The 23,231-nt window shown below is 44.9% G+C and overlaps 2 protein-coding genes across 4 annotated transcripts; both read right to left on the bottom strand.

Moving 5' to 3' along the window:
- Window positions 1–1,214: 1,214 nt before the first annotated feature.
- On the bottom strand, window positions 1,215–8,398 carry LOC311525287 (uncharacterized protein). Of its 3 annotated transcripts, XM_084637297.1 has the most exons (3): window positions 7,933–8,342; window positions 4,504–4,742; window positions 1,215–3,413 (listed from the first exon to the last, which is right to left on the bottom strand). In XM_084637297.1, exon 3 carries the CDS (start codon window positions 3,299–3,301, stop codon window positions 2,138–2,140), a length of 1,164 nt encoding a protein of 387 aa, XP_084493423.1. In that variant the 5' UTR covers window positions 3,302–3,413; window positions 4,504–4,742; window positions 7,933–8,342; the 3' UTR covers window positions 1,215–2,137. The 3 variants fall into 3 exon arrangements, with proteins under 3 accessions (XP_084493423.1, XP_084493424.1, XP_084493422.1); XM_084637298.1 differs by lacking the exons at window positions 4,504–4,742; window positions 7,933–8,342 and adding an exon at window positions 8,349–8,398; XM_084637296.1 differs by lacking the exon at window positions 4,504–4,742.
- A 2,953-nt stretch (window positions 8,399–11,351) lies between these two features.
- LOC311524637 (uncharacterized protein) lies at window positions 11,352–21,285 on the bottom strand. Its single transcript, XM_084635933.1, has 2 exons — window positions 21,117–21,285; window positions 11,352–14,030 (listed from the first exon to the last, which is right to left on the bottom strand). The coding sequence occupies exon 2, from the start codon at window positions 13,924–13,926 to the stop codon at window positions 12,760–12,762; it is 1,167 nt and encodes a 388-aa protein (XP_084492059.1). The 5' UTR covers window positions 13,927–14,030; window positions 21,117–21,285; the 3' UTR covers window positions 11,352–12,759.
- Between the last annotated feature and the right edge of the window lie 1,946 nt (window positions 21,286–23,231).

Below are 23,231 nucleotides of genomic sequence, written 5' to 3'. Positions count from 1 at the left end.
TATACAAAGTGTTTCATAAAAAAAATATATATATACCATCCCTGCATACTGCAGCTATATCCATATTTCAGCCTTAGGGGAAAGAACAAGTATTGTGAAGGAGGGTAGCTCAATGAGCTGGAGCAAGAGGACAGTAGAAAATATTTTCATCACAGGCACTGTCTCCATCCACAACCATTCATGGCAACTAGTGATGAGCTGAAATAAACTCTAAAACAATGCATTTTTAGAGTATGAATGTGTAATATAAGCTTATAAGGAATTTTACTCCTAAAGTTTTCACCTTAAATCACTTTTTTTCAACTAGGTGGGCAACAGACTAGACAAGGGAGGGCATGAGAAGAAGACAGGAAAACTGGGGGCATTTTTACTTCATCTATCGCACCACTCACTGCAAAGAGTTCCTACAACCATGGGTAAAATAGCAGACACCACCTTGGAAGCCATCCTGCTCCCACGATCCCTCACCATAATATAGCCAGCTACAGGAGCAGTTGGCATATACAATGTTGCCAGCAGAGGAAGCACAGGTGTGGCTTAAAAGGACATTTATCAATTACATGCTCTCATTAACATCCCTACCTACTTTTAAGATATCTAATAGGCCCTACATAATGGTACTAACTGCTTAGCTGAGTGATTTATGGGACACTATCAACTTGAAATAATGATTACAGCTAACAATTTTGTACTTACTGTAGTTACAAGTAACTCCCAAGATTTATAGGACTTAAAAATGATTGTTCACACTTGTTTAGTTTACACAAAGTGTTGTCAAATGCCCAAAGTAGAGAGAGTCAGGTTCACTGTTTTTGTGAACAACATTCTCAGAAATTTGAAAAAAAATGGGTGGTTAGCAGTAACAGCAGAAGCAGAGCTGAAATGAAAAAAAGAGAACAATCAGCACACAAGTGAAGTAAAAGGATACAGGAGGAGAGGTGTTCCTCTTAGGCCAACCCAAAAGACCCTTCTGGGACCGCCCCCCAACACATAGCAAACCAGAAACCACATTTAAAACATGTTAAAAAACTTTAAAAGGCATGCTATTTTAAGGGTTCAGTAGCTGAAAATTTGGCAAGGGGGGCTAGTCAGTCAGTTTAGAAAAGAAAATTAAGTTGACACCATCCCTTTAAAAGTGCCCTAGAATTTCTAATAAAGACAGATACTGCTTAGCATATTGCATCTTCTAGAGTGAGGAACCTTAAATCTAAATATTAACAGTGTAAAAATCAGGAGTATTCTCCTTATTTTTATTAGCATTTTCTGATTTTAAACTTTCTGACATTTCTTACTGTAATGCAGTGGCTGGGAAGAGGAAAGGCTCTCCACCTAGCCACAAGTGGCACAAATCCATACAGGCAACCCACCATACTCATATGCACTATCACAGTGAGCCATACAACACTCTCTCCGTTTATCAATATACATATATAGGACATGGGTTATGTAAGCACATCAAAGATCAATAAATCCATAGGCAAGTGCATGCATAAAGGATGCAACTGAATTAATTATCCAGTTTAATAAAGTCCTGGATTTTTACAAACAACATGATCCCTCTCTTCAAAATAAAGATACTTCATTAGAAAACATGACAGAATAAACAGGGAGAAGGTACGGATGGGCCAGCTCTGATTAAACGAACTGTGCAGTCCTTGCAAAGGCAAAAAAAATGACATATCTCCAAATCAAGTGCTGGAGAGCAGTCACAATCAGTTCAGAGTCCAGGACTGCAGAAGGGCTCCATTTAACCCATCAGTCCTAGAAAAAAGCTCAACTCGATGCACCCACAGAAAAGTCCAGCTAGTTATGACAATGCCCTGTACCTTCCAGAAACTTCACTTCCATATATATATCCTTTGACTTCACTGACCTCATTATTTAATGGAAATGGAGCTTTTTCCTCTTGTAACTCCAGAGGACAGGTGCAGGGCCAGTCAACAAAGACTACTTGTGGAGATCATGGAGTTCCTCATGAGGCAATGTTTTCTTATTAGAGTTATGCTGGCCGTCGTTGGAGAAGGGGGCTGTGGACTGACCTGTGTGTGTAGGTTGGGGTAGTTTCTCTAGCAGTCTTGAGCAGGTCTCGTTCAGGTAACAGGAAACAACGGTGACCACAACCATGGAGCCCTAAATACTACGATTTGTCCACTTTATGTGTGCGCTCATGCTTCCTTAGAGTGGCAGACACTGTGAAGCAACGACCACAGTAAGCACAAGAATAGGGCTTTTCTCCAGTATGGGTCCGCTGATGGCACTGTAGTGTCACCAGCTGTGTAAAAGTCCTTCCACATTCCTCACAGTAGAAAGGGCGCTCTCCAGAGTGAATCTGCTGGTGCCTTTTCAACTTGAGCCGCTCAACAAAGGACTTCCCACATTCTTGACATTTATGTGGTTTGTCCTGTCGGTGGATCACCTTGTGTCTGGACAGCAAATTGGGTTTACGGAAACCTTTGCCACATGTCGAGCAGATGTAAGGTTTAGACTCTTCTCCCACGGGCTTTTTATTTTCTGAACACTGCTGGTCAGCGTCCCCACTGCCATGCTTGTTTTGGTGCAATGTTGACCATGGGTTCCTAACCATACCATTTCCCAAAACACCCTTGGAGCGCTCAATCTTGTGCACGTTGCGTAGGTGCCTCCAAATATCAGCTGTACAGATGAAACCCTTGTCACACTCTGGACACTTGTGTGGTCTGTCACTAGAATGAATGAGCTTGTGCATTCGCAAGTTCGCCGCATGGAAGAACTCTTTGCCACAGATGGGGCATCGGTATGAATTCTCTGTCAGGTGGATCTGGTTGTGTTCTTGTAATTCACCCAGATCCTGAAAAGAGACACTACACTTCTTGCACGTATAAGGCAAAGCTTCTCCAGAGATGGGCTCCAGGTCCTCCTCATCAAAAGCATCAACAAGAATGATGTTTTCATCATCCTCACTTAATCCTCCCTGAGGTTCCTCAGAGGAATAGAACTCCAGATCCTCATCTTCACATTGCAGGTCAAAGTTGGTGTTGGAAGTGACAAAGACCCCAGCTATAGTCTCACCTTGCTTCTGGTAGTAGGTCTCATAGGTTTCCTCGTCTTCACACTGCAATTCTACAGGGAGTTCTTGCCTACCTGAAGGTCCAGCAGTGCTACAACCAGGACTGCATGGTTGAGAATAGTCTAAGTCTAACTCCAGCTGGAGACTAGATTTGCGACCAACCCGCTCAGAGGAATGACTGGAGTCATCTGAATGCTCCTCACCTGTGTCATAAGTGTCATTATCGGACTCCCAGACCACCTTCACCTCCATCATGTGGTTTCTTACACAGGGCTTATATATGGCTTATTGTGGATGTAAGTATACCATGTTCTTATAGTCCTTCATGATTGGCTCATCTCATTCTCAACTCCAATCTCTGCCCTCCCTAAAAAAAACAGGAGATGATTTCATTAGCCAATTTGCCAACATTCACATTAAGTAAAGCTAACAACCACAAGAGATTTTTTCTGGTGAACAGAATACCACTGAGACTTTGTACATTAGTTTCACTGTAGGGGACACTGGTTAGTTTATTATGATTATCTAATGAAACATTTCTATATCTCCATAAAGTTAAATCCTCTATTTTAATTGGATCTTTTTGGCAAATTTGAATAATTAATGTAACAACCTCTGGCTTATCTAGTCTTAAAAAAAAACATTAAGAATTTCTATAATTTGTGTTTTAGAACTTGATAACATGGATCCATTCACTTCAAATATTTGGTGATCTGAGATTTCGTTTTGAGTTTTCCCTTGTTTTGTAATATGATTTAGAAACTATTCCCACACTTCTTTGAACTCTTCTACATCTATTTTACTCTTCTCCACAATATATGTTGTCATAAGATGCGGCTTGATAGATCTCAGATCTATTCCTTGTGACAAACTTTGTTCCTGACGATCTTTACCCCACAAATAAACTAAATGAAATCCACTTGATCTTTTCATAATAAATGTTCCATAGTGACAAGCAGCCTGCCAGGATAATATAAGAGAAGTTGCAAGAACGTTTTTATTTTTGTTGTTGTTGTTCTTGGGCAATTCCAAAACATTCTATACTCTTATTTTCTTTCAGCTTTTCTAGAACACATCATCATTTCTCACTCCTAGCCAGTGCAAGTCATACTAGGATCTAGTATAATTTATTAAATATTTTAAATTGTATTCATTCAATATTTAAATCCCTACCAGCCACTTTGATTCTTTTACATTATTTGACCTATTTCTTTCCCAGCCATCTAAAGTTTCCACATCAGACAGCCCTAACCAATCCTGAGCGAACAATGAACATCTTTCTTCCTTTAAACATGGGCAGGATTGAGATATTCAGACTCATTCAAGTGAAGGTCTTAGACTTAACTCTCACCACACTTGGTTTTGTCAGACGTTTCATATTAAGTGATCTCTTTGCATTGCTAAAGATATTTAATTTTGTATGAGTGAACACCAGATTCTTTCTTTCTGACACTGACCACATAATCATGCAGCAAGCACCAACAACATCAGGCACACCAAACAGCCAACCATATAGCAGTAAGCAGCCATGTGTGGGGTGAAGGTCGAAAGAAACTGCAGAAGCTCATGTTGTTCACTCTCAAATCACCAGGAACAAGAAAGCATTGTGATTTCTTTAGCCACCTCCAGCCTGTCATCATAACTTGCGTTATTGTGAAGCTCTCCAGGATCTTCCACACTCTTGGGTAACCTCCAGCTGATGCCACAGAGAGAAAACATTTTGGAGAAATAAGTAGGCAAGAAAAGGATTCTGAACTATCCCCAGAGTCAGGTAAAATTACAGTAGACGGCCAAGCTGCAAATAGCAAGAAAGATTTTTCAAAGAAAGCTAGCAGAGTGAGGAGGGGACAGTTATAAGGAACAAATCCAGTTCTTAGGTTGAGGAGTTTCTACAATTCTGATCTTTTTGATCAAAAATATGGGGTTATTTTATCAATATTTTCCTTTCAAGACAATATCCGTTGATGCTGCAGTGTCAGACCACTTTGATCACCCTTCCCACAACAGCAGTACAAAGTACTAACACTGGCACCATTTGTCAAGAATCAAGTAGCGTGACAGAATTTAGATTAATTCCGGCTCTCTTTCTAATGTTGACCGGCTGATAACAGCATCTTGAGAAATAACCCCTACTGCACTGGTTAATTGGGATTTTATTTCCTGAGGGCTAAAATAAATCCTAAATCTCAGAGAGCGAGCCAAGATTAATCCAGTAACCAAGATAAATGTTTCACCATTGCCAATCTATAAAAGAAAGTTTGCAGCTAAACCTACGTGCATCATAAACACAGCTGAGAATCCTTTAGCACTGGCCCAAATGAAATAGCTTAATACTCTCTGAAGAAACTCCCTTTACAAATAATTTTCATTGGCAGTGGGTACGGCCTGTCTGAACTGGTCAAAATCAATCTCCCTGATCCATAGAAGCTTCTTGTAAGGAATGCACTCACTTTATGCCACATCAAAGTGTAGTTTTGAAGGACATTTTCCAGACCTCCCCCAGCAAGTTCCAGCACCTATCCCACTCCCTCTGCAGTTTCTTTTATTTTCCTGACATTTCCCTCCCACCCTATTAACATTTTAGTCACCCTGAGACTAAGCTCCACTCAAGACTGAGCTCCACTCAAATTGCCAGTATAGCCCAGCAAGTGCATCTATACTATTATCCCAGCTGCCCTTGGCCTGTGAAACTAGCTCTTTTCACATTCCTCTTTTCCTTTGCTCTCCTCTCCTTTTCTCCTCCCTTTATTCCCCAACTCTCTCTCCAGTTCCTCTTGATCAACTTTGTTCAGGTTCCACTCAAAATCATTAAGGTTTCTCTGGCTGCAAGTGATTGTGATCTTACACATAAATATCAAGCCCAGGCCAGTCTCATTAATTTCACTTGGTGTTTTTCATATCTCAAGATAACTTAGTAATGTATTTAGGTTGAATGCCTTAACTTACACAAGTCTTAAGAAAGACTTGTTTTATTCACTAAACAAACTGACCTTTGTTACTATCTTTCTAATGAAATATTAAATCTCTTCAACTCTTCATTAGTCATAGCCTGGGAAACAAGGGGGTAATTTAAGCGGGGCCAGGCTTTCACCCAAGGTCTTTATCCAGAATGATCACAAAAATAATAAACCAAAACACATGCACTCCTTCTCAGTATACAGAATATATATTTATTCCAGCAGAGAAAAAAAGAAAAAAGTTATGCCCTAATAATTCTACCTATACAGTACTGCAACAAATCCCTCTAACTACAATATGAACTCAAATATGCACTCCAGATGCACATAGAGGGGGGCAGTCTTGGTTGACACTATACTTTCCAACAGATAACTACAAAATCAACAGCCTCTCAACTCACTGACCCTTCCCATAATACCCATCATCTCCTCATTCTCTTGCATATAATATGTGATTTGCCCCTGGGTTGCCCTATCACCTTCCTTTTCTGTTCCATCTTTGTCCCCCTATTTCAGGTGATTCCCCAGCTCCACCCTTACACATCATTATTTGTATGTATTTGGTGTTAAATTGACCCTTCACTTGAACCCCAGCGTGCACCTACTAACCTCCAGCCATCACCCACCTATCAATTGCACAAATACAAAATGGGATATGACTGCCTAGGAGGAATTACTGCCAAAAAAAACACACACACACACACCCCATCACGATCTGGCGATTATAGTGGATCAAAAATTAAATACGAGTTAACAAAAATACTGTTGCAAAAAAGGCAAAAATCATTCTGGGAAGTATTAGCAAGAGTGTTGTAAGCAAGACATGAAAAGTAATTCTTCAGCTCTGCTCAGCACTGATAAGGCCTCAACAGGAGCATTGTGTCCAGTTCTGAGCACCACACTTCAGGAAAGATGTGGACAAACTGGAGAAAGTTCAAAAGACAGCAACAAAAATGATTAAAGGGCTAGAAAACATGACCTCCAAGAAAAGATTTAAAAAACTGGGTTTGTTTAATCTGGAGAGAGAAGACTGGGGGGGGGGGGCATAACAGTCTTGAAGAACGTAAAAGGTCGTTATAAAAAAGAGGGTGATAAACTGTTCTCCTTATCCACTCAAGGCAAGACAAGGAACGGGATTAAACTGCAGCAAGGGAGACTGTTTAGACATTAGGAAAAATGTTTTGCTAGGGTAGTTAAGCACTGGAACAAATTACCTAGGCATGTTGTGGAATCTCTGTCACAGGAAGTTTTTAAGAAAAAGTTGGACAAACACATGTAAGTGATGGTTCAGATAATACTTAGTCCTGCCTCAGCACAGGGACTGGACTAGATGACATAGTGGGATCCCTTCCAGTCCTACATTTCTATGATTATATTTCATTCTTTTTATTGCCTACACATTTTCTCATTCTACCATGTATGTTATCATCCCATCTTCTGTTGTCATACCCACATACATCACAGGATAAAACCTGAAGCAGTAAATTGTTTCAAGATGTGCACTGCACACACTATCCTAACTCAGTAATGTGTATCTCTTACTCCCCTTGAAAGAATCTGATGCCATGTCCCAGCAGTGAATTGCTCTAAATACTAACACTAGACACATCATACTGGATGCACTACAAGCATATATTACAGAGTAAACTAATCCCAACCATAATCTCAGTAGTACAACTACCCCCGCTACAACACTAGTAGTAGTTCCAACATCGGACACTCCAAGTATAGGGAAGCGGAATATGGGAGAGAAAAAAAGGCCAACAGGAGGGGGAAGAGACCAGAGGGGACTGTGGCTGGAGATGCTGAAGGAAGGAGGAGAAAAGACAGCAGGGGAAGGAGGAGGAGGAGAAATCAAGGGAGAAAGATGCCATGCCAAGACACAGAGAAGAAAGTTCCCACCGCGCCAGGCCCGCCCACCAGACACACCTGCCTCCAGCACAGCTCCCTGCAGTCCCGTTATCAGGCAGCGGCTCCAGGGACGGGGCGGGCTACATCCCCCGACCTGAGACAGACACCGACAGGGAATGAGCCTTGCGGGGCCGGTCCCTCCGCTCCCTGCAGCACCGTGACCCGCCCCGCCCGGGCCAACACGCTCCCTCTGGCGGCTGGTGCCCGCGGAGCGCTGCCCCCCGCCTGCTCCCGGCTCCGGTGGAGCGAACACCGGCCATTCGCTGCCCCGCCCCGCGGCTCTGCCCGCAGCGCTCCTCGCCCGGACCCGGCCGCCTCCCGGGCGTGTCCTCGCGCTCAGCCGGCCGGCTGCGGCCCAGGCGGGGGAGCGGAGTGGGGGGAGCCCCCCCGGTACCACGCCGGGAGCGGCAGGACCTCCAGCCACACAAACTCACCCTTCGCCTTAGTGCGCAGGCGCTTAACTGCAGCAGCGCATGCGCATTGTCGGTACCGAAGCCGGTTGCGCGCCTGCTGATGCCCAGGGTTGAAGCAGCTCTGGGGCTGGGCGTGGGGGTGGCGCCCCCGGCCGGGCGGGCGGAGAGACAGTGCCCGCGGATGGGTGGGGGCGGGCGGTTAACGGAGGGGCGGAGCCCGGAGGCAGGTGGGGGGCCCCTGTCGCTGCTGGACAGAGAGATCTGGTGTCCGGTTTTTTCACTCGCTAATTAGCTTTAGCCTCCTCAGGGCTCGCAGCAGCCGTGGGCATCGCTTCCAGCCTGCGGCCCTCGCCCTCTGCCAGCCTCTCGTCTCTTCCCACATCACTGTCTTCTGGACTGCATCCGCTGGCTGGCTCAACTCAGGGCGGCTCTACCTTTTTGCCGCCCCAAGCAGCGAAGCAAAAAAAACAAAACAAAAAAAACCCAAAAAACGGCCGCCGAAGAAAAATAAAGCGAAGGGCCGCCGACGAAGGAGCGCCGCCGCCCCAAGAACGGCCGAAGTGCAGGCCCGGCTCCAGCTTACTTGGCTGGTGCCTAGAGCCGGCCCTGGGCTGAACAAGAGCTTCCTGCGAGTTAGTGCTCCACAGACAAGCCCCCCCGGCCTGCGAAAATATTTTTAGATCCTTGATCAGCGGTCTTCTTAGTTTTACACCAAGCGGCACCATGACGCCAAACTTTCTTTTCCTACTCTACCACCAATCGCAAGCTGCTGTCCTAGGTCGCAGCCGCGCACTCTTCCCCCTCTACCCTCAGACTGAAAAAATGTAGTCAGGGATAGTGTTTGCCCAGTATGAATGTTACTTCAAAATTTGGCTATGTAGTCTCCCTCTCCTTAACCTCTGGAAATCAGAGGAAAGGTCACTGGCCCCTGTTTTATCCCTCTTCCCTTGGGTGATGTCTGCCCTCTCTAGCTAAGATCCCACTGAAGTCAACAAGACTCTGACTCATGCATAGCCAAGCATGTACTACTTTCTTGAATCAAGGCCTCAATACACTGATGAAACTATATTCTAGTGCCTTTCTTAATGCCTGTTAATGAGAGGTTGGTGTGTATAAACACCAATTCCTAGACGTTCCTTTGGTCTGACCCAGTATAGCCATTCTCTCAATTGTGAGGATTACTATAACAGACTGCTATGACAAGACAGGTTTCTATTTGTAAATTTCACCACAAAAGTTGCCACACTACACAGCTAGAACTTTCACCATTTTGTCCAAATGGAAATTAATATTGGGAAGTACCATAGTTACAGGTTTCCCTGAAGAATCATGTGTTTCCTTCCATCAGCATGATAAATACACAGATGGTGATTTCTCTTCTCATAACAGAAACAGGTGGCCTTTCCATCACTGGTGGATGACCATTTGTAGGGAAACCTACCAAAAACCTCACAATTCTTCTTTATCCAGATTTAATAATTCCACTTCAACGAAAGTCATTTCCACTTTATGAAAACTGATCTCTTTGAAGAGCTTATATATTTTCATCCATGGCACATTAATACAGTTGCTATCCATTTAGATCAAGAGCAGAAGTCCTGAGCTTTCACATAAAGATGAATTTCTTGCTTCAACCCCACCACTTCTCTCCCTCTCCTCAGCATGCTGCACGATATTTATTGACAAAATGAGTGAGTGCTTGAACTGTTTTAGACAGTAATGCTATCGAGTCAAAACAATTCAGGTTGTACGATTCTGGTTAAGAAAATCACATGCTGATGTCTGTATTCAACTCTAGTGCCTACTTTCTCATCAGAAGATTACTCTAGTAACTGGAAGAAAGGTCACAAACTGATTTTCCCCACCCGTTTCCCCCAAGCAGTCTAGATACTGTGAACAAAGTGGATGCAAACACTTTCCTTCAGTCAGCCTCGTGCTAAAGACAGGATCACAAATCAATTCAAGCATTTAGATCTGACTGCATATAGTCTCCTCCTTGCAGGGCCATTAACTGTTGCAGGGGAATATTTTCTGATAGCCGTAAACATTTGTATTTCCATTCTGTAAAAATGCAAACAGAGTGCTGAGAATTCCTCATGGCAACCAGACTTTCAAAAAGTTAGGAGGCATTATTTCATGTGACCCCTCTGCAAAGCTAAGGGAACCAAGTGGATATACACAGATGCCTCACTGTAGCAACACAGACACACAACTTGTATATAAAGAATGGTCTTAAATTTAAAAAATACCATCCCTGGATACTGCAGCTAGGTCTAAGATTCACGTTTCAGCCTAGCCTAGGGGCAGAGCAAGTATTGCAAAGGATGGTAGGTATATCAGCTGGAGCAAGAGGACAGTAGAAAATAATTTTTCATGTCTGTCTCCATCTACATCCACAACCATTCATGGCAAGTAGAACAACGAACCCACTAGTCGTGAGCTTGAGTCAACTCTAAAACAATGCATTTAAGGAATATGAGAATACCAGTGTGTGTAATATACGCTTATAAAGGAAGTTTAGGGATAAAGTGTTCATCTTAAGTAAGTGTTTTGTAACCAGATGTGCAACAGACTAAATGAAGGAGGGTTTGGGAACAAGAGAGGAGTAGGAGGGGTGTTTTCACTTCATCATTCAGATCAATCCCACTGCTAGAAGAGCTCCTACAGCCATGGGTAATGCAGCAGGAAACTTCTTGAAGGGCACCTGCCTTATCACCATGCTCCCACAGTTCCCATTATACAGACAGCTACAGGAGCAGTTGGCATATCCAATGTTGGAAGCAGAGGCAGCAACAGGAAGGTCAGGTGAGGCTTAAGGAGACTTTTACCAATTACAAGCTCCCTCATTCAAGTCCCTACCTACTATTATGTTATATAAAAGGCCTTACATAATGGTACCAATGGCTAGCCGAGTGATTGAGGAGGCACTATCAACTTGAAATTACAAAACTGTTGTATGTAATCGTTCTTACTATAGTTACGAGTAACCCCCAAAATTACTATGACTGAAAAGAGATGGTTCACACTTTTTTTGTTTATTTACCTGTGCATTTGACAACATGTAGCAAACCTGATCTTATGCAGTTTTTGTGAACAACATTCTCAGACCTTTGAAAAAAATGGGTGTTTAGCAGTAACAGCAGAAGCAGAGCCAAAATGAAAAGTGAACAGTCAGCAAACAGGTGTACACATATACAATGAAAGAGCATGCAGAAGGAGAGGTGTTCCTCTTAGGCCAACCGAAAAGACCCTTCTCAAAAAACAAGGTGGGGGAAAAAGCCAGAAGCCATCACATTTTTAAAAAAGAACGTTTTAAATATTCAAAGGCATGCTATTTTAAGGGTTCAGTAGCGCAAAATTGAGGATTTTTAATTAGCCTGTTCAAAAAAGAAAATTAAATTGCCAGGATCCCCTAAAAAGTGCCCCAGAATTTGTGATAAGGACAGATGCTACTTACCATATTGGATCTTCTAGAGTCAGAGCTAGAATCAGGAACCTTTAATCCAAGTACTAAACAGTGTAAAAAACAGCACTATTTTCCTTATTTTTTTTTTAATTAGCATTTTTGTGATTTTAAATTCTAAAACATTTGTTACTGTAACACAATAGCTGGGCAGGGTAAAGCCTCTCCACCTAGACACAAGTGGCACAGATCCATAGAGACAACCCACTGTTCCCATATGCATCATCACAGTGACCCATCCAACCCTCTCTCCATGCACCAATATACATACAGGTGACATGGGTTATGTAAGCACATGAAGGATCAGTATATCCATAAGCAAGTGTGTGCGCAAAGGGTGCAACTGTTAATTAAGTTTCCAGTGTATTAAAGTCCTGGATATTATTTTGCAACTGACATGATCCTTCTCTTTCAAATAAAGGTACTTTACTAAAAACCATGAAAGAATGCACAGAGGTGTGGATGGGCTACAGCTGACTAAGAACTGTGCAGTCCTGGCAATGGCCTGCAATGACAGATCTCCAAATCCACTGCTGGAGAGCAGTCACTTTCTAGACAGTAGTACCCATCAGTTCAGGGTCAGGACTGCACCAAAGCTCTATTTAACACATCAATCTTTGGGAAAAACTCAATCTGACACACCCCAAAAGAAATCCAGCTACTTATGACAATGTCCAGCACCTCCAAAGGGCTTCACTCTCCACATTTGTCCTACAGCTTCTCTAACCTCTTTCTTCAGTGGCACAGCAGCTTTTTCCTCTTCACTTATGTCTTTACTTGTAGAGATCATGGAGTTCCTCCTGAGACTCTGCTTCCTTATTAGAGTCATATTGGCAATATTTGGGGAAGGTAGCTGTGGAATGACCTATGTTCATAGAGTATGGAGGTTTCTTAAGAAGCACGGACAGGTTTCACTCAGATAAGAAGGGAAACAAAACAACCACTACAGCAGGTGAGGTACTATAAACTCTAAGACGTCTTCACTTGGTGAGTGCGCTCATGTCTCCTCAAGGAGCCTGACTCCGTGAAGTCTTGAGCACAGTAAGAGCAAGAGTAGGGTTTTTCTCCAGTATGGATCCGCTGATGACGCTGTAGTGATGCCAGCCGCGTGAAGGTTCCGCCACACTCCTCACAGTAGAAAGGGCGCTCTCCAGAGTGAGTTTGCTGATGCCTTTTCAACCTGAGCAGCTGGATAAAGGACTTTCCACATTCTTGACATTGATATGGTTTGTCCTGTCGGTGGATCACCTTGTGTTTGGACAGCAAATTAGGTTTATGGAAACCTTTGCCACATGTTGGACAGATGTAAGGTTTAGGCTGTTCTCCTCCAGGCTTTTGGTCATCTGAACACTGCTGATAGGTATCTCCGCCACCATTTTGGTTCTGGTGCACTGAAGACCATGGGTTCCTAACCATACCATTTCCCAACATTTTTGAACGTTCAATCTTGTGGACATTGCGTAGGTGCCTCCAGACGTCAGCTGTGCGGATGAACCCCTTGTCACACTCCGGACACTTGTGTGGTCTGTCACTAGAATGAATGAGCTTGTGCATTCGCAAGTTCGCAGCACGGAAGAACTCTTTGCCACAGATGGGGCATCGGTATGAATGCTCTGTCAGGTGGATCTGTTTGTGTTCCTGTAATTCACCCAGATCCTGGAAAGAGAGACCACACTTCTTGCACCTATAAGGCAAAGCTTCTCCAGAGATAGGCTCCAGGTCCTCCTCACCAAAGGCATCAATAAGAATGATGTTTTCATCATCCTCACTTAGTCCTCCCTGAGGTTCCTCAGAGTGCTCAGAGGAGTAAAGCTCCAGATCCTCATCTTCACATTGCAGGTCAAAATTGGTGCTGGAGGTGACAAATACTGCAGTGGTGGTTGAATCACGCTTCTGGTAGTAGTTTTCATAGGTTTCTTCCTCTTCACACTGCAATTCTACAGGGAGTTCCTGTCTAACTGAAGGTCCAGCAAGGCTGCGAGCAGGACTAGATGGTGGTGAGTAATCTTCCTCTACCTCCAGCTGGAGGCTGGCTTTGCGACCCATCCGTTCAGAGATATGGCTGGAGTCATCTGAATGCTCCTCACCGGTGTCACAAGTATCATTATCAGACTCCCAGTCAACCTCCACATCCATCCTGTGGTGTCATAGAAGGTGCTTACTGATGGGTAATCATGGAGACATGTACATATGTTCTCTCATGATCAGACCTTTTCATCTTCCGCTCCAATTGCAGCCTCCTGGGGAAGGATAGAGAGGGGGAAGGGGGAGTGGGGCAAGGAGAGGGAAAAAAATATTTCGTTACCTGACTTGCTGAAGTTGATGTCAGGAAAAGTGAACAAACGATACTGAGACATCTGCCTGTCTAAAAAGAAAAAGGAGTACTTGTGGCACCTTAGAGACTAACATTTATTTGAGCATAAGCTTTCGTGAGCTACAGCTCACTTCACTGGATGCATTCAGAGGATACCCTGCTATTTTACTACACTGGCATATGGAAAATTCTTTTAATTGAAATATTTAAGTAGCCACATGTAATGCAACAATTTGTTTTATGATAAAATCTCATTCTCTCTTATACCTGGATGACCCATATGCAACTACCTCAAATAGAAAGTGCAAAATATCACATCACCAAGTAATTTTTTTTCTTTTCTAACAATTATTTAGAAGTTAGCCCCACCTCTCTTTGAGCACTTCCGTTTCCATTCTTCATACCCATATTACATTTTCATAAAACGTGCCTTGTTAGATCTGAACTCTGCTGGCGCAGATATATTGCTACACGATCTCCCCACTTTTCTGACAATTAAGCTAAGTAAAGCACTTTTCTAGCTGTAGTGCATACATGGTCCCCATTAATATTACATCAGTGTCTGAGCACAGTGTCTAACTCTAACATTCATCCTCACAATACCCTGTGAGGAAGGGAAGTGCTATCACCACCATTGTACAGATTGACAACTGAGGCACAGAGAGGCTAAGTTACTTGCCTAAGTTCACAAAAGAAGTCTGTGATGAATCAGGGACTTGAACCCGGACTGCCAAAATCCTAAACTAGGGACCTAACCAGTTGACTATTGTCATTATCCACAGTCTGTTTGTGAAGTGTGTGTCAGCGTACACAGTCGAAGCAGCAGGTACATTTTCTTTTATTATTATTTTGTTCTCTGCAAGATTTGAACACTTTTTTTTTTTTTAATCTCAGGCAAATCCAAAACCATGTCCGAGTTCTCCATTTTCTTTGAAAGTTCCCCACAAGATATCATCTCTCATTGCTGGCTGGTGCAAGTCAGACTGGGGGCTAGTACTGTATAATTTGTGAAATATTTTAAACTACATTTAATCGAGAGCTGCAATCCCTACTGACCATGCACCTTCTTCTACCCACCTGGCCTATTTCTTTTCAGAATATTTTAAAATTTTCATATCAGAGAGCTCCAGCATCTGAGCAATTAACAAATGGGTCCCTTTCAGCAGGAGCCAGCTTGAGATATTCAAACTCACCAGGCCAGAAGCATAACAAGGGATTTTAGTGCTCAGGGCAAGCAAGCTTATTTGCGCCCCCTAAAGGCAACGTATATGGGGGGGGGTTACGTGCCCCCCAGATTTCTGCTTCCATTTAGCACAGAGATTTTCAAACTATGGAGCATGCCCCCCAGGATGCCCATCCCACATTTTGAAAACCATTGCCTCCTGCCAGGAACCAGTGAATCAGAAGCTGGTGGGAGCTGCTGGCCCACTCAGGCCCCTGGCTCTCTGCGCTGTGGGGGTCAGGGTGCCAGCTGACTGCCCTCCCTCCCTTGTTTCCCAAGCTGGGCCACCTCTGCATGGCTGGGCGTTCCCCAGGCAAGCAGGGCAGCAGTCCAACCTGCACCTCATTTACTCTCGTTTCTCCCCCGAAGGAGCCTGGCGCCGGACGCCATGAGATGTTCCTGGAGGCAGTCATTGGCCGCTGCCCTGGCACTCCTGGGTCTGTTGCTGCTGAGCAAGCGCCTAGCTGAGCATCTCATGATAGTTGGGCTCCGCAAGCAGGGGTTGGCTCCAGAGGGCGTTGCTGGCTGGTGCGGGCTCCTTTGGGGAGAGGCGTGTGTCAAGGGTTTACTTGGAGCTGTGCCATCCATCCTGCCTGGGGAGCACCTGGCTGTGCAGAGGTGGCCTGGCTCAGGGAGTAGGGCAGAGAGGGCTACCAGACAGCCAGCCAGCGCCTCAGCTCCCACAGCACAGAGCCAGTGGTCTGAGAGGCTTCCGCCAGCTTCCCATCCACTGGCTCCTGGCAGGAGGTGACGGTTTTCAAACTCTGCTAAATGGAAGGCAGAAATCTTGGGGGGGGGGTGGGGTGTACCTGACCCCAGCCTGGTTACTGTCCTGAATTAGGCTACAGCAGCATTTCTCAAACATGGTCACCAGGAAATTTTTGTGTGGCTATGACAGCCTCCGAAGTATGGGCAGAGATGGGGGGGGGGGGGAGGGGGGCGTGTGTGCAAAGCAGCAGCCCTCCCTGCAGCACCCAGATGTTGCTCCTGAACAGCCATTACCAAGGGCAGCAATGCACACTCTTCAGAGGCTCCAGGCTGCACCTCTGGAGACACATGGCGCCAGTGTGCACGATGTCAGCTCTTCTCAGTGGAGGTGGCTACAGTGTTTGGTCACCAGGGCACTCCCCTGTTCCTGCCTGGGGCACAGGGAGCCTGGGACTCTGCAGGTAACTGGTGAAATCCTGACCTACCTTCCCTGGGAAGAGCTCTTGCTGAATGGCCGCGGGAGGCAAGGACAGAGAAACAGGGCAGGGCTTCCCCTTCCTGGGTCCACACTCACTGTTTACAGTTGCTGTAGCTACCCCAGCAGCTCAGTGGCTTGGCAGTTCCCCAGCAGGATGAGGGGCTCCCTCTCCATGACAGGCTCTGAGCACGAGAATAGGAGTAAAGTCCAGGTGCACTGAATGGGGAGCTCTACTTCCTACTGCCCTCCTACTACATAAATGAATGACAATGATTTGGATGTGTATATATGCATATTTATTCATTTTTCCTAAAGTTAATTAAGTACTTTAGGAAAAATTGTCAGTGATCACCTGCACTCTGAGGCCACCAAAATTTTTGTTGAGAACCCCTGAGCTACAGATCTAATCTTTAATTCCCAGGAACAGAACTCCCAGAGGAAGACAAGCTTCTTTCAGCAAACAGGAGAAGAAGATTCATGTTAAGTATGTTACTAGAGATACAAGGTGAGTGAGGTTTCAGAGTAGAGCCGTGATAGTCTGTATCCACAAAAAGAAAAGGAGTACTTGTGGCACCTTAGAGACTAACAAATTTATTTGAGCATAGGCGTTTGTGAGCTCACTTCATCGGATGCATACAAAAGCTTATGCTCAAATAAATTTGTTAGTCTCTAAGGTGCCACAAGTACTCCTGTTCTTTTTAAGGTGAGTGAGGTAATATCTTTTATTGGACCAACTTCTTTTGGTGAAAGAGACAAGCTTTTGAACTTACAGAGCTCTTCTTTAGGTCTGGAAAAAGTGTTCAGAGTGTGACAGCTAAATAGGAGATGGAACAGATTGTTAAAGCATAAGGAGTTCACCTTAAATGGTCTCTTGAAGCATGTGTGAAGTGGGCAGTTAACACCTTTGCAGTTGTAGGACAAAAGAGGATTAATGGGTTACAAATTTTTGTAGGTTTCAGAGTAACAGCCGTGTTAGTCTGTACTCGAAAAAGAAAAGGAGTACTTGTGGCACCTTAGAGACTAACCAATTTATTTGAGCATAAGCTTTCGTGAGCAACAGCTCACGTCATCGGATTAGTTTCTAAGGTGCCACAAATACTCCTTAAATTTTTGTAGTGAGCTATAAATCCAGTATCAAGTATCCGGGGGTAGCAGTGTTAGTCTGTATCCACAAAAACAACAAGGAGTCCGGTGGCACCTTAAAGACTAACAGATTTATTTAAATTCAGTATGTTTATGAAGTTATGATTTTTAGTGCTTAGCAAAGTTACAAATTTAAGCTCCCAGGCTCATCTTTTGAAGGTGTTGTGCAGACTTCCTTTGAGAAGGAGGACAGAGATCAGATATGGAATGAATGTTTTATGAGAAATGTTCGCCCACAGGCGATATGGTATTTTGTTTTTGTTTTTAATCAGTTTTCTGTGCGAGTTTGACAGCACAGTGATTCTCATTTCACCCACACAGTTGTTATTGGAACAGTTAGTGAACTGGAGGATTTACACCAGATGTTAAGCCAATTACTTCACCCACCTCATCTCTCTCATATCCTGGGACCAACCCAGACTACACTGCCACTGCAAGCCACGTTGCTAGAGACATTTAATTTTTATGCGTATCACCAGGAAGCTTTGCTACCAAGTATTTCTTTCCTGATACTAATTATAGAAAGTAAGCCACAAGCTCCAGCCACCGTAGAGAGATTGTACAGTCAACCCCCATAGCAATGAGCAGCTGAGGATGGGGATGGGACAAAAGAAGTTGCCGAAGCTCGTGCTGTTCACTCTCAAAATTACCAGGGGCACGAAAGCATTGTGATCTCTTTGGCCACCTCCAGCCTTCATCATAACTTGCATTATTGTGAAACTCTTCAGGATCTTCCAGACCATTGGTAACAATCAGCTGGTCCCACAGAGAGAAGAGATTTTATAAAAAATGAACAAGTTGAGAAAAGGTTTTCTAACTATAACCAAAGACACAAAATCTATGGCTGAGCGATAAATACAGGAAGTTGTGCGGGGGAGGGATGAAGAGGAAGAGAATTAGGAAAGAATTGCTGGAACACTTTGACCAGGTGATGATGCGAGTACTCTGATTTCTCAAACCTGTGGTTTTTTTCTTAACATGTGCAAGTTTAAATTGTCAGTTACTTCCACAAGCAAATGGTTCCTAACTCATTTTGCCAATATCCACTCTGACAGCTCAATTTATAAGCCGGGTCCAAGACTGTGAAGTCAAGAGAGGTGGGTCTATTGCTTTGCAGACTTCCTTAACATATGGTAGGACAAGGAAAGTGCAGATTCAATAATTTCTGCACAGCCTCTGACACTTAAAAAAAAAAAAAAAGAGTGGTGGGGAAGAAGTTTTTCCTCCTGATTTAAAAAAAAAAAGGAGTACTTGTGGCACCTTAGAGGCTAACCAATTTATTTGAGCATAAGTTTTTGTGAGCTACAGCTCACTTCATCAGATGCATTTAGTACATATTTAACGTTTGATTTAACAAACAAACATGCACAAATCTAACCTTAAAAACTAAAACAGACTGAGATCCTTGTATACGCTGAAGGACTACCAAATATTTTTGATCTATATTTTTTGGTATCATAATTGTCATCTACTGATTCCAGAAAGTATCATCATCTAATTATGTGTGCATCCAAAACACAAGTGGGATTTCTCTAATTCTTCCCTATGGAATGTCTAGATTCCAGGGAGGAACTTTTAACAGCTTCACTTGCAGTGGACATGGGTTTTCTGCACAATTGGACATAAGTAATTTCCCCAAACCAGACAGGCTTCCTGTAAGGATTGTGCACTCATTTAAAGCATATCAAAGATCAGTTTGTAGGGAACTCCTCCCCAATGTGCCCCCAGACTTGTCTTGTTGCCTCTGCTGCTTCCCTCCCCTTTTCCTGACATGCCTTCCCAACTATTCCTTTTAGAAGAGTCCAGTGTCCCACCAGAATGAACACTAAGGCCTGGTTTACTCTAGGAATTTACATAGGTATAGCTACATCTTAGGGGTGTGAGAAATCCACACCCCAAGACGCATAGCTACACTGTCCGAACCCCCAGAATACTTCTTTCGTCGACTTAGCTACCGCAGCTCAGGGAGGTGGATTAATTACTCTGAAAGAAGAATCCTTCCCATTGGCGTAGGTAGTGTTTATATTGAAGTGCTGAAGCAGTGCAGCTGAAGTGTTTTAAGTGTAGACAAGCCCTAAAATAAACCCAGATTGCCAATCTAGCCCAATCTTTATTACAGATTAGGATGAGTTCATCACGGGGACAGATTATCCCACATCTACCTCCTAGGGTTTCTTGCCCTTTCTTTGAAGCATCTGGTGCTGGCCACTGTCAGAGACAGGATACCCGACTACATGGACCACAGACCTGATCTAATATGGCAATCCCCTTGTACCTAACAGACATCCTATATGTACCTCAGCTCACTTTGCTTATGTAACATGCTCCTCCCACACCTCTCTCCTCCTACATTTCCTCTACTTCTCCCTTTATTCCCTGCTGTCTCCCCATTTCCTCTTGCTGAGTTTTGTCCAAGTTCCGCTCCAAGCGATTAAGATTTCTCTGAGTCCAAGTACCTATTTCTCCCAGACAGAAAACCAAGCCTGTATTTTAGAAGGCAAAATGAAGCTCCCAAAATACTAGTCACTTGAGAGCTCTCCCAACACACTCTGGCTTTGCCCAACTACCACTTATTTTCTCCCCCTCCAGACCAGGGTTTACCTCTCAATTTCCCATCCCTCACCTCCGGGTTGGACCAGTTTCCCTGGCCCCTCTTTTCCTTTATCTATCTACAGGGAGTTTCAATGGTGAAACTAACATACGTTAATGAATTTATTCCTCAGTGCCAGGCAGAGCTCTTCAGGACTCTTGGACATCTTTTTTTCTATTCTAGCAGTGCTTTTGATACACCTGCTGAAAACATTCATCTTTTAGACTGGATCTGCCTCACGCCTCTCTTCTTTGCTGACATTACCTTTGGTTAGCCTTTCTATGCAATCCTCCTAGCCACTGGCATAGCAATGCCTGTATCCTCACAGGTGCTAGAGCTAGGGGTGCTACTGCACCCATTGGCTTGAAGTGGTTTCCATTATATGGAGCATTTACAGTTTGGTTCAATGGCTCTCAGCCCCCTCACTGTACAAATTTATTCCCGCACCCCAGTGTATACTGTCACTGTGCACCACCTACTCTGCCCCCTCCCCACACTGCTACAGCCAGGCCCTTCCTGCAGAACAAGGTCCACTCCTATACCCCCTTCCCCACATTAGCATGGCACACACATCTCCTGGCATCTCCCCCCACCCTTGCTAGCAGGGCCAATCTCCTGCGGGCTGCGGCTTCCCTCCTGGGCCTAGTGGCATGCAGGGCCAGGCCGAGGACGGGGAGGGAATGGGGTACCCTGGCCTGCTCCCCAGCCCGCCGGGGCAGCCCCAGAGCTGCCAGCTGGTGCCCGGTGGGGAGGGGGCAGCAGCCTGGCCGTGGCCGGGCGGGGAAGGCACCGGGCCAGGCAGCAGCTCCCCGCCGCGAGCAGGGGAGGGGGTGACCCAGACTGGGGGGAGGGAGGAACCGCGGCTAGTTACCGGCGCTCCCAGGACTGGAACCGCTGACACGGGGAAGCCCCCGCTCTGCAGCCGAGCTCCGCGCGGCGCCGGCCGGCCGGCAGACCCAGCCTGCCTCGGCCCGACAGCCTCCCCCGGACGCCGCTTACAGCCCGGCCGAGCCGGCGGAGGCCATTGTCTGCCGGACCGCCTGCAGGAAGGAGGAAAACAACCCCCCACCGTGTGACTGACAGAACCAGAGACCGCCCCCGCGCTGCCCAGCCCCGTCTGACTGACAGAGCCAGAGACCGCCCCCCTCCGCCCGCCCCCATCTGACTGACAGAGCCAGAGACAATCCCGCCCTGCTGTGACTGACAGCCAGAAATCAGCCCCCCGTACCCCACTGCACAGCCTCCTCTGACTGACACAGCCAGAGTCTGCCTCCACCCACCCCGCCATGACTGACAGCCAGAGACCAGCCTCTCCCGCCCCACGCCACTCTGCACAGCCCTCTCTGACTGACAGAGCCAGAAACCACCACCCAGCCATAGCCCTGCTGTGACTGACAGCCAGAAACCACCCACCTCGCACCCCTCTGCACAGTCCTGGTGTGACTGACAGAGCACCATAGACCACACCTCCCGCGTCCTTCTGCCCAAGATGGATGTGACTGACACAGCCAGAGAACAGTCCCCCCCACCTGCCCCTCTGCATGGGCAGAGCCAGATACCATCCCCCCTCCTCCCACTTCACAGCCCCCGTGTGATTGACAGAGCAAGAGACTGGCCCCCAAGACCCCAGCCCTGTACACAGCCCCAGTGACCAGTCCCCCTCCCCACTGCACAACCCCACTGTGACTGACAAAGCCAGAGACTGCCTCCCTCACCCTTGTGCACAGCCCTGCTGTGATTGACAGGCCCAGATCAGTTCTATCCCACCTCTCTGCCCAACCCTATTGTTACTGACAGAGCCAGAGACCATCCTCCCTTCTGCACAGTCCCAGAGTGACTGACAGAAGCAGAGATACAACCCTGCCCCCTTGCACAGTCCCAGTCACTGTGAAGGAGCCTGATATCAAGACAACCACAGATGCATCTATATTAGCAAGATCAGGAGCAGACTAGTCTGTGGAATCCTTGATAAAGAACAACAAAATACTTGACCAGGAACAACAAAGAATGTAAAAGACAAATTGGATTCTCCCTTGAGAAATAAACCACCAACCTTTTACTCTAAATACAGTTAAACAAGTTGAAAAACATAATTCCCTACCCTACTACATAAATGCCCCTGAAAGGGGAAGATATGTCTGTTCCATAACCTTTAAAAGTATTTGACTCAAAAGGGCACTCTGGACTTACCTTTAAAGTCTCTGAACAGAACTGATGGGAAACAAACTAAATCTACGTACAGTGCAACCAACCATCCCTGATCCCTACAAGACACAGAGGAATAAAATAGATGCAACTTCAGCCCTACACTTCACAGCATATATATCAGTGCACTATCAAATCTATTAGAGAACTCTCCAAACCCAGGACTCTATATTAAACCGACTCAGATGTATGATGCTTGAACTATGCAAGTAAGCTGTCATATTATCACCCCCACAAAATACTCTGCAAAGGAACCTACACCTGCTACAAATATACTGCAACATATGGATTCTACAGGTCAACCTTGAAAAAAAAAAGAATAATGATTGTCTCCAAAAAAAGCTTTAAACAACCCAAATAAATTTAAAAAAACATTATTTTGGAAAATGCAGAAATAGAACAGGTTGAATTATACATATCTGAGTTCCATCTTCAAACTTCAGGCTTTCTGTAAAAACATTAGGAGAAAAAATATGTTTTCAGGCCTTTTATACCATAAAAGAAACCAATGAGTAAATAAAATACACCAATAAAACTACTAATGAAATTATTTGACAGCACCCTTTATTATGGGAACAGAGTCTGAGGCCAAACCTATTACAGCCAAAAATACCAAGTTGAAACTTTGATAGAAACCCCTCAGTTTTGCAAGCAAGCATAATGTCTACATAGCATTTCATACAAGAATGGCTGCACAACAGAGATTAAATGTTTATTACCATTTTCCAAGCCATCCTAGAAAAAATATAATTTCTGGTGCCACCTCTATGAAAGCAACACA

The sequence above is a fragment of the Lepidochelys olivacea genome (assembly GCF_965140295.1).
Source record: "Lepidochelys olivacea isolate rLepOli2 genome assembly, chromosome: 8".
Lineage (NCBI taxonomy): Eukaryota > Metazoa > Chordata > Testudines > Cheloniidae > Lepidochelys > Lepidochelys olivacea.
Note: the sequence above shows the minus strand (reverse complement) of the source record. Positions and strands in the feature narration are given on the sequence as shown.